The sequence below is a fragment of the Aulonocara stuartgranti genome (genome assembly GCF_965226115.1).
Source record: "Aulonocara stuartgranti genome assembly, chromosome: 9".
Classification (NCBI taxonomy): Eukaryota; Metazoa; Chordata; class Actinopteri; order Cichliformes; family Cichlidae; genus Aulonocara; species Aulonocara stuartgranti.
In genome coordinates this window covers 10,775,644-10,796,304 of record NC_138960.1, presented here as the reverse complement: position 1 = coordinate 10,796,304, position 20,661 = coordinate 10,775,644, and the positions used below count along the sequence as shown (strand labels likewise).

General features: G+C 40.6%; 1 protein-coding gene across 4 annotated transcripts in view; it reads right to left on the bottom strand.

The window, feature by feature from the left end:
* The window catches only part of LOC309714481 (protein NLRC3-like), a 58,594-nt gene that overhangs the window by 13,253 nt on the left and 24,680 nt on the right, over positions 1–20,661 (bottom strand). The window contains exons 1-3 of one of the 4 annotated variants that reach the window (XM_082546983.1): positions 14,017–14,093; positions 428–565; positions 263–343 (exon numbers count right to left, since the gene is read on the bottom strand). The exons of 1 other annotated variant lie outside the window; for it this stretch is intronic. In XM_082546983.1, coding sequence (XP_082403109.1) covers positions 263–343; positions 428–516 — 170 coding nt within the window. In that variant the 5' untranslated portion in view covers positions 517–565; positions 14,017–14,093. Of the gene's footprint in view, positions 1–262; positions 344–427; positions 566–5,900; positions 5,920–14,016; positions 14,094–20,661 lie in introns of those variants that run through there. 2 more of the 4 variants (XM_082546985.1, XM_082546984.1) reach the window with 2 other exon arrangements.

Here is a 20,661-nt window from a genome sequence, read left to right as displayed (position 1 = left end):
TCTGGTCAGTTACAGATATTTCAAAATATTAACAAGTCAACTGCTTGCTTTTATTTATATATGTAAATCTTTATCTCTTATGTCCATAGATAGATAGATAGATAGATAGATAGATAGATAGATAGATAGATAGATAGATAGATAGATAGATAGATAGATAGATAGATAGATAGATAGATAGATAGATAGATAGATAGATAGATGACCAAATAAGGCAGTTACTTTCTGCTTTAGTTTATGTTTGAATTAAATGTTTTTTCACTTTGTGTTTGCTGAAGTTGAATTGAATTTAATGCCCTCTTCTTTAGACTTGTCAGACCCACAGCTGGGTCCAGGTTGGTTCCTGTGAATAAAGATGGAGCAGTGATGTGAGTGCTGAGTTGTGACATGAAGAAGAGTCATGGAGAGTTAGAGATGGTCATCTCACCTCTGAGCTTTGGTCTGGCTCTCATATTCCCCACACCGAGTGCGTTTAGAGGGAGGGACTCCCTCCTCTCTGTCCTCACACCGATCCATGCTGCTGAATTCACATCCACATCAGCTCACACACACTTTCTACCTTCACCTGTAGAGGAAACACAAATCATTCATGTGCACATCAACAGAAATCCTCCTTTCGATCAGCTGCTGCGGTAAAAATAGGTCAAAATATACTTTACCGTACTCCACCATATACAGTAACGTATACAGAGAGATGAGACGACGAGGCTCCAGTTACAGCAGTGCAAGTAAACAATAAATATAAGAAGAGTAAGAAAATAAATATACACTAGGAGTGAAGGGATCAATAACAATTTGTAATTTACAGTTTGATGATTTAAAATCTCTCACACAACCTGTCGACAGGAAAGGGTGCTGGCTGCTTCCAAATAGAGTACATTTCATTCATCCAAGCCCATTATGTATTCATGATTTGAATCCTGGGTTGTGCGAAATCCCAGACATAAACCCTAGACAAAGCGAATCTGTGAACTAAGGTGTAGGTCTATTAGGTTATGTTGTGGTAATCCTCGGGTTGGGGGATTTGTGTTCATACTGGAGTGCAAAATTAAAACCAATGTTCAAAGCCATCAGGTGCTCAGTTTAGAGAAAAGAGGAGGAGGAGAAATGAGCAAAAGAAACCGGGAAGCTGATGTGTCATTGGAAAATGGCAGGTCATGTATCCTGAAACAATCAGAATCATATTCAGAATACTTTATTAATCCCTAAGGAAATTATGTGGGTTACAGTCGCTCTAAGAAGAAATTCTAAAAATAGTAACAGACTACACTCCAAACAATACATTGTGTTACAGATTTTACACATTTAAGAAATAGCACTAATATATACAGATCACTCAATTATAAATATCAAGTATTAACAGAAGTGATTATAAATAAATATTAAGAAAATTGACAGGGATATTATAGAGTAGAAAAGAGCGTGTGTTAAAAGGATGTAACTATAGCAGTGTTTACAGTGTGTTAGATGGAAGAGTTGTACAGGAAGATGGCCACAGGCAGGAATGATTTCCTGTGTCGTTCAGTGGTGCTCTTTGGTAATCTGTCTCTCACTGAGTGTGCTCCTGTGAGTAGCCAGTATGTCATGGAGTGGGTGGGAGGTGTTATCCATGATTGTCCTTATCTTGGACAACATCTGCCACTCAGACACCACCCTAACAGAGTCCAGGGGTGTTCGCCCAGGGCACCAAACAGGATAGGATCGCCACTGCCTGTACCAACACAGAGCAGCAACCTGAACGCTACTCAAATTCAAATTCAAATTTTATTTGTCACACACACACAACCATACACAGTATGACATGGGGGTGAAATGCTTGTAGGTGTACAATGCCCGACCATTAAATGACAGAAAAAAGTTTTACAGTATTAGTCATACAATTTACAGGTTGCTACAAAATTTACAAATTAACTTAGAAATTTCGAGTAAAAAAATGTGCAAATAGCAGAAAGAGATTATAAAGATTATAAATTATAGGAAATGTGTGGTGGTGCGTGTGGTGATGTGATGTGTGTGAGAGTCCACTCTTATAGTGATGTGTGTGTGAGAGTCCACTCTTATAGTGATGTGTGTGTGAGAGTCCACTCTTATAGTGATGTGTGTGGGAGAGTCCTGTCCGACACCTGGTTCAGGGCCCGAATAGCCTGGGCGAAGAAGCTCCTCCTCATTCTCTCTGTTTTGGCCTTAAGGGAGCGGAAGCGCTTCCCAGACCTCAACAGTGAGAAGAGTCCATTGTTGGGATGGGAGAGGTCCATCATAATCTTCCTAGCTTTGGACTTGCACCGCTTGGTGTAGATGGACAGCAGGTCAGGGAGCTCTGATTGAATGATGCGTTCTGCCGAGCGCACCACCCTTTGCAGATCTCGTCTGTCCTGCTTGGTGCTGTTCCCAAACCAGGTGCAGATGTTTGCCGTCAGGACGCTCTCGATGGTGCAGGAGTAGAAGTTCTTGAGCACCTTCAGTGGCAGATGGAAGTCTCTAAGTCTTCTGAGGAAGAAGAGACGCTGACGGGCTTTCTTAACCAAGGTGTTGATGTGACAGGACCATGACAGGTCCTGAGTGATGTGGACACCCAGGTATCGGAAACTGTCCACTCTCTCCACTTGCGTTCCACTGATGATGAGGGGTTTGTCATTCCTCGCCTGCTTTGTAGTGAAGTCCACGATCAGCTCCTTAGTGTTGCTGATGTTTAAGAGGAGGTTATTCTCCTGGCACCAGTTCTCCAGGTTCCTAATCTCCTCCAGGTAGGCCGTCTCGATGTTGTCGGAGATCAGACCCACAACAGCAGTGTCGTCAGCAAACTTGACAATGGAGGTGGTGTTGGATGTGGCTACACAGTCATAAGTGTACAGTGAGTACAGCAGGGGGCTTAAAACACAGCCCTGAGGCGCTCCAGTGATGAGTGAGATGGAGGGGGAGACTTGTTTTCCCACCCTCACTGATTGGGGTCTGTCTGTGAGGAAGTTGAGGATCCACTGACACAGTGATGAGCTGAGTCCTAGATTCGTCAACTTGGTGAAAAGCTTAGAGGGAATTATTGTGTTGAATGCTGAACTGTAGTCCACGAACAGCATCCTAACATAATTCCCTCTGCCAGTGTCCAGGTGACTCAGGGATGTGTGAAGCAGGTGAGATATGGCATCGTCTGTGGAACAATTAGTCCGGTAAGCAAACTGAAGTGTTTTTATTTAGAGGATCACCATTTAGCCTGGAGAAATAGTTTGCTGCTTTATAAGAAAGCCCTCGGCAAAGCCAGAACATCTTACTATTCATCACTGATTGAAGTAAATAAGAACAACCCCAGGTTTCTCTTCAGCACTGTAGCCAGGCTGACAAAAAGTCAGAGCTCTTTTGAGCCAACCATCTCTTTAACGTTAACTAGTAATGAACTTCTTCACAAATAAAATTTTTATCATTAGAGAAAAAAATTACCCATAATCATCTCACAGATGTAACATTATCTACAGCTACTTTCAGTACCATTGATGTTAAGTTAGACTCTTTTTCTCCAATTGATCTTTCTGAGTTAACTTCAATAATTACTTCCTCCAAACCATCAACATGTCTTTTAGATCCCATTCCTACAAAACTGCTCAAAGAAGTCCTGCCATTAATTAATTCTTCGATCTTAAATATGATCAACCTATCTCTAATAATCGGCTATGTACCACAGGCCTTCAAGACCCAGCAGTCTTAGCTAATTATAGGCCAAACTCCAACCTTCCTTTCATATCAAACATCCTTGAAAGAGTAGTTGTCAAACAGCTAATAGATATTAAATTCAGTACTTTTGTATTCTCTTAACGGCAAAGAAAGACTGGGCTCAAAGTGGTCAAAGCTCAAAAAATCATCTTTATTTTTACATATTCCGGAATATGGAGACCGGGCACACAGAGATGCCAGCCCGAGTCTGGGGCAGCAGCAGCCCGTCTGACTATTAATATACTTCCTCTACACGTCAGGCACACTTTAAGTTTCGATAAAACACTCTACTTAGTTTCACTTTCTGCCTGCAGCTCATATTCTCTGCAAAAGCATGCAGTTTCCTGTCAGCCTGCGACCTAGTTTTACACCCAAGTCTGGGCCACTTATAAAACAATCTAATCAGCAAATAAGCATTAAGAATATATATTTATTTCTTAACACAGATCATCTGCAGAGGAATGGCTTATTTGAAGAGTTTCAGTCAGGTTTCAGAGCTCATCACAGCACAGAAACAGCTTTAGTGAAGGTTACAAATAATCTTCTTATGGCCTCTGACAGTGGACTCATCTCTGTGCTTGTCCTGCTCGACCTCAGTGCAGCATTCGATACTGTCGACCATAATATTCTATTAGAGCGATTAGAACATGCTGTAGGTATTACAGGTACTGTGCTGCAGTGGTTTGTATCATATCTATCTAATAGACTCCAATTTGTACATGTAAATGGAGAGTCCTCTTCACACACTGAGGTTAATTATGGAGTTCCACAGGGTTCAGTGCTAGGACCAATTCTGTTTACATTATACATGCTTCCCTTAGGCAACATCATTAGAAGACATAGTATACATTTTCACTGCTATGCAGATGACACCCAGCTCTATCTGTCCATGAAGCCAGATAACACACACCAATTAGTTAAACTGCAGGAATGTCTTAAAGACATAAAGACCTGGATGGCCGCTAACTTTCTGCTTCTTAATTCAGATAAAACTGAGGTTATTGTACTCGGCCCTGAAAATCTTAGAAATATGGTATCGAACCAGATTCTTACTCTGGATGGCATTACCTTGGCCTCCAGTAACACTGTGAGGAACCTTGGAGTCATTTTTGACCAGGATATGTCCTTCGACGCACATATTAAACAAATATGTAGGACTGCTTTCTTCCATTTGTGCAACATCTCTAAAGTTAGAAATATCCTGTCTCAGAGTGACGCTGACGCTTTAAAATATGCTTTAAAATATGCTTTAAAATATGCCAAGGAATATTTTAATTAATTTAACACAGATCATCCTCTTTATGAAAGCAAAGGATGAACTGCTGAGGAAGAAAAAAAGATTTTCTCATTTATCATTAGAATTATTATTATTTTTATATTACATCAGTACACTTTGAAAGCAGAAATATTAGAAACTACAACAGCACAAAGATCTCAGCAGGATGTTTGGGAAATATTACAGTCATTCCCCTGAAGCTGTTTGGCGGACCAAGTCAGTGCTTTATCAACAGATCCTACAGCTTGTAATATGAAAACATGTTCAGCAGCTCTCTGTTCTCTGATATGGAGAACACACTTCTAACTCCTGTCAAATCTGATTTAAGCTTTCAGATCCAGATAAAAACTAACAGACTTGATCTGGTTTTGGATTTCAGATCTGAGCCTCACATGTTTCTGGTCCTGGGAGTTTAACACAACAGAGCAAAATTGTCACAACCTGCAGACTCCTTCTCACAGACTCCTGTTTGAAGATAAGGAGCCACATAAAGCCACACAAACAGACATTAGATACAGAAGGACTGGCAGCATAAAGGGAGCTGCTTATTGAGAGGAACCCAAGAAAGCAGAACACACAAGAAGCTGTCTTCACTGTCTCACATCATATTCATGAGAAAAGGATTTTCTTTATGATGATGGGTGTTTTCAGTCAAGGAAACATTCTTCTATTGAAGTTTAAACTAGAAAAACTAGTAATTGCATGCAGCATAGTTTTTAGCTTGAAGCACGCCTTATCGTTGTGAAGCATCAACAGTATCAACATGTTATTTAACAGAGCCATGAAAACACTAACACACATCACGGATTTGTTTGGTCACACATTTTATGATTATATATCAGATTTATTGTACTTTAAGTACATTTGTATTTCTAAAGTTCCTAAAGACAAACTTTTAAAGGAGGAAACAAATCAAACTTGCAGTTTCTTCAAACACACACACGAACAACAAGCTCCACTCCACACCTCGACACTAAACACGGACACACAGGTGAGCTGGAAGGGGGCAGGACTCCACGTGAAACATGACAGTTGGGAAGAGGCAGAATTTCAGAAGACTTTCAGACTGTTTAACTTTCTGTTTAGTGTGTGATTCTTACTCTGAATCTGAATAAGTACGCGGGACCACTGTGTGCGGTAAGACCATCTCTTTTACTTCCTGTATTACCATCTACCGGCATGCATTGCCAGTGCGTAACACGTAATTACACAATCAAACAGTGAACACATACTGCCCATACAACAAATGTACCAGAGACAATTATGAATACACCACATCTCCCCTTTTAAACAAAAACAGAATATTCCTTTTCTCAGGACAGAACTTCTCTTTTTCAAAGCCATACAAGAACATCTGGCAAACAATCTGCATTACATTTTTAACCTTTTGTTTTTGTTTTCTTGTTCTTTTCTTTTCTTAACAACTCTTTTTAGCTTTATTTTACTGTGCTCTACAAAACCCTTATAACACAGTTACATAACAACAACCTTTTTTTTTTCTTACAGATCTAACTTTTTAGGTTTAACTATTGGCCTCCCTGACTTGGTTCTGACCACATCAGTGTTAACAGGTGTAGCAGGGATCACACTGGGTGTTTGAGGCTTCTGCAACACAGGCACATTAGCAGGTTCATGCACAGGTGAACTTAAAGGAATCAAATGCACACGATTACGCCTCACAGTCCCTTGTGGTAACTCCACTGTGTATGATCGGGGTGTAGAGTGATTTTGGATAACAGTGCCTGTAGTTTTGACATCAGTCACCCAAACTTGCTCTCCTGGGGACAGGCTGCATAAAGGTTTTGCGCGGTGGCGCCTGTTGAAGTTTGCCATGTCCATCATCCTCTTCTCCCTTTCCTTTCGAGCGAGCAGTGCGTTGTCCGGCAGTGTGGGCTCCAGCTGCGATGGAAGCATCGGCAGTGTGGTTCGCAGACGTCTGCCCATTAAAAGCTCTGCAGGGCTGTATCCGGACTGCAGTGGTGTAGCTCTATAGGCAAGAAGAGCTAGATAAGGATCAGCTGCTTTTTTCAGAAGATTTTTTACAGTCTGCACAGCACGTTCTGCTTCTCCATTACTTTGCGGAAACTTGGGACTGCTTGTGATGTGTTTGAAGCCGTATGCTGCTGCAAAGTCTGTAAAGATTTGACCTGAATACTGTGGCCCATTATCAGACATGAGGACCTCTGGGATGCCGTGACGGGCAAAGAAAGATTTCAGGTGAGTAATGACATCGTTTGATTTTGTCCTGTTTAACAAAGCAATCTCAACAAATCTAGAGTGATAGTCAACAGCGAGAAGGTAAGTTTTCCCTCCCAGCTCGAAAAGATCTGTGCCCACTCTCTGCCATGGTTGGGCAGGGTATTCTGTTGGCATGAGTGGCTCACTGTTATTGTGTCTTTCTTGAATACACGTTTTGCACTTGAGCACCATCTCAGAAATTTGTTGACTCAGCCCGGGCCACCACACTGTTTGGCGTGCACGAGCTTTACATTTTACAACACCTTGATGTCCTTCGTGTAGTTTTTCCAGCACCTCGTTTCTCATTGCTGAAGGAATGACAAGCCGTGTGTCTTTTAACAAAAGGCCGTCTTCAACAGTGAGCGTGGCTCGGTCAGGCCAGTAATTTCGCAGTAAAGGCTCTTGTTTTGCATGTTCTGGCCAGCCTTCGGTGCACATGTCCATGACGCGAGCACACACACTGTCGCTTTTCAGTTGTTCCTTCAGTGTTTGCATATATGATGAACTGACAGGCATGTTTGCTACAATACTGTCGACATATATGTCTGTGCTTTCCATTAGCTCTTTGTCTGACAGGTTCATTGGTTTTTTCAGAGGTGAGCGGGACAAAGTATCTGCTGTCCAGAGCGATTTCCCTGGGGCGTACTGCACAGTGTACGAGTAACGCATGAGTCTCATTCTGAATCGCTGGATCCTGGGTGGCAAGAGATCCAGAGCTTGTCCTCCCAGTAAGGAAACGAGAGGTTTGTGGTCCGTTTCAAGACAAAAATGTTTACCAATCAGGAAATCACGAAAACGCTCACACGCCCATGTAGATGCCAGTGCCTCTTTTTCCACTTGTGCGTATCGTTGTTCTGTAGGAGAAAGGGACCTCGATGCATACGCCACTGGTCGCCATCCTTCTTCCCACAGCTGCAAAAGAACACCTCCGAGACCATAGGATGAAGCATCTGCTGATACTTTAATGTCTCTGTTGGGGTCATACATTGCGAGCACTGGGGGTGAGGTCAGGGCATCTCGTAATGTTTTGAAAGCTCTCACTTGGTCAGTTCCCCAATACCATGCGTTCTTTTTGGAAAGAAGATCTCGCAGGGCTTTGTCTTTTTCAGCTAAATGGGGGATGAACTTGCCCACTTGATTCACCATGCCCAGAAAACTGCGCAACTCTGACACATTAGTTGGCTCTGTCATTTCTGTAATTGCCTCCGTTTTCTTCGGGTCAGGACTGATTCCTGTATCCGCTATGATGTGACCCAAGAAAGCAACCTTGCTCTGGGAGAGCTCGCATTTTTCAACATTCAGCGTTATGCCTGCTTTTTCCAGTCTTTGCAGTGTAGCATGGAGACGGGAATCGTGCTCCTGATGGTTACGTCCCCACACCAACACATCGTCAATGTGACACACCACTCCTTCGAGACCCTCGATGACCTCCGCCATCATGCGCTGAAAGTGTTCGGGCGCTGAGTTGATCCCAAACGGTAGGCGGTTAAAGTGGAACCGCCCAAAGGGTGTGATGAAGGTGGTGAGTTTGGCAGACTCATCGGACAGGGGAATCTGCCAGAAGCCCATGTTGGCATCCAGTTTGCTAAACACTTTGGCTCCTGCGAGCATTCCGAGACTTTGTTCAACCGATGGCAGCACATATTTTTCCCTGCACACATACTCATTTAGTCCGGTAAAGTCTACGCAAAGTCTTAGCCTAGGGCTGTTTTTCTTTGGAACAACAACCATGCCGGCACACCAATCCGTTGGTTCCTCAACTCGGGTAATGACACCAAGCTCTTCCATTCGTTGGAGTTCCTCTTTTACCCTTCCCATCAGAGGCAGAGGAAGCCTTCGCGGAGTTTTGAGTGAGTACGGCACAGCATTCGGTTTGAGTTTAATGTGATAGGCCCGCTGCACTTTCCCTAGACCATTGCAAAGTTTAGGGTAAGTAGTCTTCAGAGTGTCCATTGAAACTGCGTCAACTCGCACCAGCAGGCCAAGAGCTGTAATGGCGGGCAGGCCTAGCAGTGGAGTGCTCAGGTTTCTTACAACATAGACCTTCTCTGTTGTCTGTTTCGCTCCGTAGTTGAGCTGTAGCTTTGTAAAACCTGCAACGTCCAGTGGTGTTTTTCCAGGGCCTAACAAAGGTTTTTCTGGCTGCTGGAGAACTGGTCTGTGTTCGTTAGCAAAAATCTTTGATAAGTCCGAGTCAGCTATTACAGTCACATCTGCTCCAGTATCCAGTTTGAAAGTGATTTTTGCATCTTTCACTTGTATGTTGGCTGTCCACGCCTGGCCGTCACTGGAAACTGAGCCTAGGAAGAAACCTTGCTCCTCTTCCTCCTCAATACTTTGCACTGTCTTGCTTTGTCTGCAGACTCGCTGGTAGTGACCTTTTTTTCCACATAAATGACATTTTGCATCATTTGCTGGGCACTCAGGTTTCTGATGTGGAGAGCCTCCGCACTTGTAGCATTTGTTACTTTGTCTCTTGCTATATTGCTGTTGTGTTTTGACAGTTTTATTTTTGAACATGCTGAACTTTGTTTTGTCGTGCTTTTGTATCACTCTGTCAACTGTTTTCGCATTTACATGCATTACATTTGTTTCACTTCTCAAAGCTGACTGTTGCTTTTTGATTTCTTCTGACTGCCTGGCCATATTTATAGCTTTATCCAAGTCCAGGTCTTTTTCCATCTGCATGCGCTCAGACAGCCTCGTGTCGGCCAAGCCCACTACTATTCTGTCTCTTATCAGCTCATCGTGGAGCGGTCCGTAGTTACAGTGCTCTGCTAATGCATGCAAGGCAGTCACGAATGCATCAACAGTCTCATTCGGCTCTTGTTTGCGCATATTAAAACGTGCGCGCTCATAAACAACATTTTTCCTGACAATGAAAAAGTTGTGGAAGCTATCTCTCACTTTAGCATAGTCCCGTTGGTCTACATCACTTAACTTTAGTCCTCTCAGGACGTCATCCGCTTCGTCTCCCATACAATATATGAGAGTGTTCACTTGATTTTCCTCCGAGCTCGCAGACAGATTACTTGCCTGACGGAATCTCTCGAAGCGACGGACCCATCTTGTCCATTCGTGTGGTTTGGAAAAATCAAAGGGCTCCGGTGGTTGGATGCTAAACGTAGCGCTGGGAGTGCTAGCCGCGGTGCTAACTCCTGCCCTCGGACGATCGTCTACGTCGTCATTCGGCATTTTGTTTCCACCTTCCCCTTCTCCTCACACTCGGCAGATGTATGGAGTCTTACAAGTCACACAGCACTTCTGACACCATGTGTGATTCTTACTCTGAATCTGAATAAGTACGCGGGACCACTGTGTGCGGTAAGACCATCTCTTTTACTTCCTGTATTACCATCTACCGGCATGCATTGCCAGTGCGTAACACGTAATTACACAATCAAACAGTGAACACATACTGCCCATACAACAAATGTACCAGAGACAATTATGAATACACCACATTTAGAGATTTAAAGTGGCCTCAATCTTGTCTCATTTCATTCTCTTTTCCTCTGAGCAGTTTCTATTCTTAATTTTAAAAAAAAAAGTATATTTTCCAAATTCATAATTATCATCCAAGTTCACAAAAAAATATTCAGATTTAGTACCTCAGTGTAAAAAAATCAACCTAAGTAGGTAGTGACAAATAAACTCTTTTTCATGTTCGTCATTCAAAGTGATAGAAGTAGTTTTTAAACTCTGAAAAATAGCATCTCTGAAAAGCATGGACAGATGGACTTTATACTCTAAGTTTCATATGACTTGACCACACACTGATCATGGGAAGTCGTTTTTCTTATCTAATAAACTTTGTCGAGACCCATGAACAATCCAACAGGACTACATAAAGATGGTGATCAGGATGAGAATTCAGAAAACTGTTGATAGAAAAAGATCTAGGAGCTGCTGAACTACTAATAACTCTCTGTTGAAACTTGTGCAGAAATAATATTAAACAACAACAGCACTGGTATGTACAGTGAACCCCCCTGTAATAAAAACACAGAGATATAAGCTTATATTCATGCAGACATTAAAACAGTATTTTTTGGTAGGAATACCAGAGGAGCAAGACACCAGCTGCTGGTAGACCGAGCAGTTGTCTGAGACTGCAAGACCAGGCTCACTAACCGTTGCAATGCCTGGATGTACTCCAAGGAGGCTTATGACTCAATTCTCCACTATTCTGGAACGTGGAAGGTCTAGAACTGTACAAGTTCAACAGGACCCTGAGAGCCTTTATCTGGAACTCAATGGGGATGTGGCGAACAACCAAGGTGTGTGTGTGTGTGTGTGTGTGTGTGTGCGTGCGTGCGTGCGTGCGTGCGTGCGTGCGTGCGTGCGTGCATGCGTGTGTGCGTGCGTGTATGCACGCCACACATTCATGTATTCACTCCACAAATATGCCGTCTGACTGCTCAGACTGAGTCTCAGTCAGATTAACATTCACACGCTGTGTTAGGATGGTTACTCAAAAAGAAAGTAAAGTATTACACATTACTGGTTTCTTAAAAGTAATGCAGAATGTTACTTAATTACTTACGGGGGTAAGTACATTTTTAAACCTGGGCTCAAAAACAGAGGTGAAAGACTCTTTTTTTGGTGATTCATAATATTTAGACTGCCCTTTCACATAAAACCTGCCTAATCTGACTTTCAGCTCTAGTTGACCAGTACAGGTTTGCTTTAATTGTGTAAATACAGTCTTATTTACTTCTATTATGGTTGGAGGGTCACTTCATAACAGAGGTTTTTATTTTAGTGAATTTCAGTTCTCCTCTCTCTCTAATCCAACTTTCTTCTCATTGTTGCTCAGATTTTGGTCCAGAATATGCTGCTTGAGGGCAACATCTCCCCAACCCACTGCAGTGGAGAGTCAGTAAAATATATTGTTATTTGTTTAAATCACGTTGTTTTTCTTTTGTTTTTGTTTATAATGACACAGAAAATCAGACATGATCAACCAGCAGCTTTGAACACACTAGAAGGGAGGAGACGGAGCTTTGGCTGTGATTTCTATTTCATCACGATTTGGATTAAAAAACAACCTTTAGCAACATTAACTGGTTATGGGTGAGGATACATATAAAGCAGACAGACCAAGAGCACCTATAATACAATCAGAATTAATACTCTAGACTTTACTTATAGAAAAAAAATTCATGTGCAGATATCAGTTATTTACATCACATAATCAAATGAATTGATGGACACAGACAAAGAAGTATATTATAGATATCCAGATAAAATTTTACAATAGGTGAGAAGAGTAGTAGTGGATCCTGAGCTATTCATTTAAGTCAGCATCAGTTTGCTCCTCTGTCTTTGTGAGAAACAAAACAAAATGCTTTGTATGATGTCCGCCATAAGTTTCTGTGATGCCTTAATCAGAAGAGGAATGTTTAACTGAACACTTCCTCATGTTAGAGTGTGTCACAATGTGTGTGTGAATATTAACCAAGGTATAAAAATGTTATTCCATTGAATTCCGTCTGTTTTTAAATCCATTATTCTGTTATGATGAATAATCTTAGTCCTTGTTAAAGAAAAGCATGAACAGGCGTGGGTAGCAAACCCTGATCTTTTGGACACAACCAGCTGATCTATGGTTCTGATCTTCAGTCCTGAACATTTCCAACAGACTAAGATTCACTGAGTGTATGATACAGAAGGATAATCAGTGCTGAGTAATGTTTATTTTTGATTACTTGAGCTTCTGATTGCATCTTGTGTTGTGGCTTTAACCATTACATGAGTATACCTACTCTAAAAAGACAGACTTTTCACAGAATAATGTACTGGCTGCTGAGCACAGACTGAAGGTGAAAAGGCTCAGTGGGCCTCTGGTCTTATCTAAGAAATAAAATTCACAAAGGGACAAAAAACCACCAAAGGCCATCTATGAACAGTTATTTTGTGTTTAATTTAAAACAACCTACAGAATTTTAACATTCATCAGTTCAACTATTTATTTCATCTAAATGTACCATTGAGTGACTATATAAATGTATTTGATATAAGATTATTGACATTAGCTGGCAGAGGTTAATGCCAAATCCAGGACAACTGACTCAAATAACATCAAGCAAACCTTCATTCAGACTGAAAACTGTTCAAAAGGAACAAAATTCAAAGTGTTTATAAACAAGAAGGGGAAACACACAGGCAAACACGAGAGACCAACTATTAAGGATTAAAACCTTCAAACGCTAAAAGAAGAAAACTCAAACTCAGATCCACTGATTAAAACACAACATTTAAAGTGAACATGACCGCAATACAACACAAAACAAGTCCAAATACTTTCCTGCACATTATGTATGACTGAAGTCACAGCCTCCATATGAAGGTATATTGAGGTTCAGGATTTTTCAAAAATGCTGTAAATGTTAATGGTGTTTGTAAAATTCTATATTTTCTTTAAATAAACTTTGTTTGCAGTAACCCTGAACTGAGCTGGAGCTGCTTTACTTTGTGTTTTTTCAACGTCACTTCAGTAAAACCTGAATGTTGAGTTCTTAAGAACGAACCAATTTTATCTGATTGTTTCCAGTTAAAGGGAAAAACAGTGTCCGATGGGTCTAAAGTTTCATACAGATCCATTTAAGTTGTTTATCACAGAAACAAATGTTCCACTGCAGAGTTACTGACGATCAATCTCTAATCATGTGGATTTGTCTTCAAACACAAGAGTGATCAAAAGTTTGTCCTGAAGTAAGAGCTGAACATCTGATCCAAACATTACAGAGCAGAAACAAACAGTAAATTTGTTAAAGGAGGAAATAAAGCAAACTTACAGTTTCTTCAAACACACACACAAACAACAAGCTCCACTCCACACCTGGACACTAAACATGGACACACAGGTGAACTGCTTCCTACAAGGAAGTGGGATTCCACCTGAAGACTGTGAGAGAGCCACACCTTCATATGCTGATTTCAAAATATGCCGTCTGACTGCTCAGACAGGCTCAAAACGAGCCTAAATCAGCGTAAAGTTCACATGCTAACGTGTGAAGACATGAAACGTTGTTGTAGATTGCAAGTGTGAACACGCTGATCACCGATCAGCTCTGCTACATTTAGAACATGAACATTTCTACTGCAATGCTTTAAATGTTCAACATGTTTCCCTGTTTCCAGTCTATAGATCCAGTCACACCTTCTACCTTCATCTGTGCAGAGCAGCGCTGAAACCAACCGTCCAATCAATGAGCAGCATCAACCCTTGAACTTCATTCAAACTCTGTTATTGAAGATGTTGTTGTGTGAATAAAATGAGTGAAATGATGTAAATATTCAAACATGTATCTTGCAGTGTCAGGGTTAAATTAAAGCTTTGTGGGCAGGTCAGCCAATGAGGATGGTGGCCCTGAGCGCTGAGCCAAATATGTGAAACGTGTAGCTAGCATCAAAAATCAAAAAGAACTTTTCAAAATAAGAGAAATTTACAGTTTTAACATTTGATCTGTAGACTTTGAACTATTGTAAATACCACAAACACACCATGTAAACATGAACATAGTTGTGCACATGCGAACTCACCCTAAAAAAAATGAAAGATTGTTCCTTGTTAACAATATTGCGTGCAGAGTTGTGGAAAGCTTTTATGCTTCTCCAACCGTTTTTTCAAGTTCAATATTAAATAATATTTATTGTCCTTTTTCTCAATCATTTAGGAGACGCGACTCCAAATATGAGACACAAAAACTCAAATGAGAACAAAAATCAAACAAATGAGAAAAGGACTCAACTTCTTGTGTGTAGAATGAAAACAGAAGGAACACATCAGGTTTCAAACACTTTATAAATTTATTGCACAGTTACATTCAGGGACCTTCTGGCCTCCCAAGAGCTGTCTCTTTCTCTCCTTTTGCGTTTCAGCTCAGCCTCAAACAAAAAGGTGTGAGGGTTGAGCTGTGTGGCAGTCAAAGTGGTACCCTTAAGGAGACAGATGAGGGAGAAAACTAAGGAGAAAACATTCAGGTGGTTTGGTAGATGGCCGGCGTTGGTGTCGCTTGGCAGGTGCCTCGAGACAGAGCCCTAGAGCAGCTTGGCTGAAAGCTCTAGCAGATTGTTACACGGAGAAACCTTTTTAAATACAAGCATCCACACAAGTGTGCACACAGGTGTTCACTGTTCATAGACACAAACCGCACCTTTCCTGGCTGCTACCTCAAAGCACATTGTGCGCTGTTGGTCCTACGTACTGCACAACAACATTCAATATTTAGTATTTACTGTTATTTATACTTAGCTAGATTAATGCGATGGTGTTGTGTTTATTATGCTGCTCTCTTTTTTTTGCTTCTTTTCTCTTTTTTGTCTCAACAGGTGAGCCGGGTGATTTTATTTCTTTTGAAGTGCAACCTGAATATTTGAAACAAACTCAGTTAAAGAAACAAACAAAACAAAACACAGTGCTAAAAAATTAATCAGTTTAATCAGATTAATAAAGGGTTACTGAAGTACAAACTTTTCTTAAGTTGGCGTTATTGTCTTCACAGATGTGGCAGATGTGACATAAAACATGCTGCTCTTTGCGCATATTTAATAATCAGCTCTGCACAGGAACTGAAGGAGAATCCAGCCTGTTGCTTTTACAGAATAATAATAAAAGTACAGTAATGGCAGTTCGTTAGTGACTGAACAGCTCTGTGCTTTTCTCCTTATTTCTGTAATCAGAACAAGTAATGTAATTACAAAAAATCCTCTCTGGATTGTTGGATTGTTGGATTTACGGTTTTCGGCATGAAAATGAATCGAGCCTTGACGGTTCTCTCACAGTGAAGCTTTTATAATGATTCTGTGATTAAAAAACACAGTTCAATACAAAAAATGCTGGTTTATTAGTGTAATCACCTCAGAAAGGTTGGTTTGTGAGTTTTGGAGAAAAAGCAACACATCATTCGCATAGAGACTGATTTTCTACTTTCTTGCATTTCATGCCCTTAATTGTTGTAGCCTGTGTTGAGAAATCAGTTTTACCCCGGTTCTTTTATTCGTCAAAACTTCCAGAGACGGCACCAGAACTCAGTAGTCATTTCACAAAACCTTTATTCATCTTCATTTAAGCATGCACTTCTAGAAGGGAAGACAAGGCTGGTGTGTCCCTCTGCAAATCTTCACTCCTTTGTCTGTGAAACACAGTTTTGTAGGGGCGACCCTATCATAAAACCCCCACGGTGTGCTGCAAACTCTGTCTGTGTCTATGTGCACGAGCGCATGAATGCCTACATGTGCGCGTTCCCACGTGTCTATGTGAGTGCTCGTGTGTGACTGTGTACGCATACCTGTGTGTATGTGTGTGCACATGAGTGAGTGTGCGTGTGGATGTGTGTGCGTGACAGTTAAAACACTGTGGGTGTAGGTGACACCCTAGGTCATAAAACCCCATCTCCCTTCCAGACCACAGTTATCCAATTACAAATGTTGAGACCCCCACCCAAACATTCTCTGGGAAATTTCCACTCAGCATTAACTCCTCTCTGTTTTACTTTCACAGTTCAAGTGGGGGAGGGGTCTCCTACAATCTACTCCTAAGTTCACAACACAGTGAGGCCATTATTATATTGAGGGCAGTGTCAGTATCTCTACAATAGTTCTACATTCTATGTTAACACATTTCTAAACTCTAAAATAAGCTAAACATTCCTACACCTGTCAAATTTCTGCTGCTAGTGGTTCAATAACGATTGCAAACAGTGAAGGGGAAAGTGGGCATCCCTGCCTGGTGCCCCTCAGCTGGAGGATGTTTGGTCATTTGTTCTGATACAAGATGTTGGGGAATTATATAATATTTTAACCAGTTAATGAAAGAGGTTACAAAATCAAATTTGTGGAAATGTGCAAACAAAATTTTTCAGTTAACCCTGTCAAATGCGTTCATCTAGAAACAATATTGTGGTTTCAATGTGTTTACTGCATGAGTAGTCTATTAAATTAAGTAATCTACTTGTATCTGTTGCTGAGTGCCTACCTGTTATGAAACCAGTTTGGTCAGGATGAATTAAAAGGGGGGGGGGGGGTATCTTCTCTAATCTTTTTGAGAGAGCTTGCAGATTATTTTGAGGTCTACATCAATAAGGGATACTGGACGATAGCGTGAGGGAAATATAGGGTCTTTGCCTGGTTATAGCAGGAGACTAATATTGGCAGAATTCATATTTGGTGATAGTCTGCCATTTTCCTTGATTTCCTGCAACATTCTGTGGAATACAGGTGCCATAATTGTCAAGAATTCTTATTTTAGAATTCTGCTGGAAAGCCGTCTGGACCTGGAGCCTCATTATTGGGCATTCTTATCAGGGCTTCCTGGAGTTCACCTGGTGTCAGTGGCAAATCCAGTGCCATTGCTGTCTAGTGATTTTGGAAGAGTTACATTGTCAAGAAACTGATCAATTTCATTTTTAAATTATTTGTGGTGAATATAACATTTCATAGAAATCCCTTTCATAGAAATGTATTCTTTCAGGGTCATATATTATGTTCCCAGATAAATCTTTAACAGCACATATAGTTGTTGTTGTTGTTTTTTGTTTTGTTTTTTTGTCACAGTTCTGGGTCATTTTCAGTTTCTTAGATTTTGGTATTTTTCTGTATTATGATTTACATTCTGATTCTTTAAGTTGTGCTGTTTTGATTATTATTATTATTATAGGTTTAGTTCAGTGTCAAGTTTGCGTCTTTGTGATTTGTTTCTTGTTTCCTGTTTTACTTTGAAGGTCCATGTCTTATGTCAGTGTATTCAGTTTTACTTTCCCCTGTCTCGTTAGCACTAATTTCTCCCAGCTGTGTCTCCCTGCTGTTTCCCATTTCCTGATTAGGTCTTTGTGTATATAAGCCCTGTGTTTTCCTTTAGTCTCTGTCAGTTCCAATCCAGTTCTGCCCACCTAGAATGATGCGACCACTACATGGCCCCCGCAGCCCTCGCACCGTCTGATGAGCTTTGGGAGGATATAATTTATTTGGTGAGAAAGTTGTGTAACCTGTGGCTGGATCATCCAGAGGAGGAGTTTCAGTGTGCTGTAGCTAGTGATGGCCAAATGAAGCTTTCTGAAGCACTAAAGCTTGTATTGAAAAACGGTTCATTACTCGAAGCTTTTCAACACAGTCCTCTCTGGTGACATCTGGTGGCCAAAAATATGAAGAGCAGCTTGAATCCACAAAATAAAACCAACTGCTTCATTAAGATTGCTCACTCTACAGAGTGGAATTCTGTCTGATATTGGGCCGCCGTTGTGTTGCTTTGAACCTGTATTTTTTTTTTTTTTTTTTTTTTTTTTTTTTTTTGGTAGTTAAAAAAAAAAGTGGTTTATTTGTTTAATAAATAGTTTTGATCAGTAAACTCTCCTTGTTTAAATATGCACCATGGTGTGGTCTTTCTTTGCTTGTGACTTCTTGATGTTGGAAAATACAATAATTGAAAAATGCCACATTACATATAATATACATGTGATAATGTACAACACATTAGGGAAATTTTCCCAGACATATTTTTGACCTGTGGGTAGACTTGATTGTGAAATGGAAAGGGAACATGCTTATGAACTTGCAAATTAAAAACATGATGCATTTAACCCCCTGCTGGCCCTGGGACCATTTTTGTACATTGTAGTTTTTCAGTTACAAGCCATTTGCACTGTGTTGAATAGAATATAGCCAAATTCTCTAAAAAAAAGTTTGGCATAATTTCATTTCAAAATTCAAGTCTGACTTCCTTAAATTAGCTTCAGTGGCTAAGCTAACAATACACATCCTCTTAGAGCCCTAGGGGCCGTTTACGGCCCCATTGACTTCCATTATAAACGCTATTTTTCACTGCAGAATTATTACCGTTAATGTCTTGGTGATTACTTATGTTTCCGTTTCGTTTTGCAGGACGGGCCTTAGAGTTGTAATTTTTTTATTTGTCCACCGGGTGGCGCCCTTGCTCCACATTTGACCCCGGGCTGGAAAACAGCGGGCTGCTTAAACAGACCTGCGGGAAATGAAGCCTCATTTCCGGCGTGCAGCAGCGGCTACGCCCGCTGATCGGGCGGGACCATTTTCGGCCCCTAGGACCGTGAGAGGGTGCATTTTTTTTTTTTAGTCAACAGGAAATGACGTATTTGTTGTCACGTGGTATCGGATGTGTGTGCTGGAAAAAGGGGTCCCCAGTGATCGTGCCCCGGTAATCGTCGTGACTTACCCCGGCAAGATGCACTTATTTCGGCCTAGAGGAGGAGCATTTGCCGCCTGGAGACCATTTTCTGGTCCTGAAAAAAAAAATAAAAGGCGATCGAAATGAATGTTGGTGCCAATCTTTAGTCCATCTAAAGGCCTAATTATAATAACAATTGAATATTACCTCAAATGTTTTTTTTGGAAAATATTCAAGTTTTATGTTTTTTGGGGCAAAAAAAGCAGTGCGCTCATGTGACGAAACCGGGATATAAAGGGTTAAAATCCGCGAACTGTAATTAAAACTTGACATGAATATTTCAAGGAGAAGTAGGTCTAAAAGATTGGCTAATTTAAAGTGGAATAAAATATTAATATAGAATTTTTTTATAGCACTTTTTTGGGCGTGGTCGATTAGGACCGATAGTGTGTGCATTTTATGAAATGCGCTCCTGCAAAAAAAATAAAAGTGGATCGAAATGAATGTTGGTGCCAATCTTTGGTCCATCTAAAGGCCTAATTATAATAACAAACAAATATTACTTCAAATGTTTTTTTTGGAAAATATTTAGTTTTTTTGTTTTTTGGGGCTAAAAAAACAGGGCGCTCATGTAATAAAACTGGGATTTAAAGGGTTAAAACAACGAAAATATAATTAAAACTTCATATGAATATTTCAGGGAGAAGTAGTTTTAAAAGACTGACCAATTTAAAGTGAAAAAAATATGAATATATAACGTTTTTATAGCACTTTTTGGGGCGTGTACATTTTTGTACACTAGGGCCTTAAAAGGATGCATTTTTAAGGGCCAGCCAGGGTTTGAAGTTGCCCTTCATTTTTATTTAAGAAAATTTGTTCTAGTGTGCGATGGCCAAACCTGTTCCTCTTCGTGGAGATAATTTCTCCTGCCTTGAGGAAAATCCCTTCACATGGCACAGAAGAGGCTGGAGTGCAGAGAAACTGGTAGAGATGCAGTTATACAGTCTACCTGGGCCCCACAAACTATCAGATAAAGAGAATAAATAAATTCAATTGCTGCACATTTGGCAGACTAACATTTTAAGATTAATTAAACAATAAAATATATATTTTGACAACATCACATGTAAAGAGTGAAGTGGAAGTTTTTCTAAAGGTATTTAATGATATTTATATTATGGAAGCAGATTTTTGACATTTTACCTTTTTCCCATTTTCAGATAAAATAAACACGCACAAAACAAAAGCAAACGGCCAGAACACAAAGCTGTAAAACCCACCCGATTGACAAAAATCAACT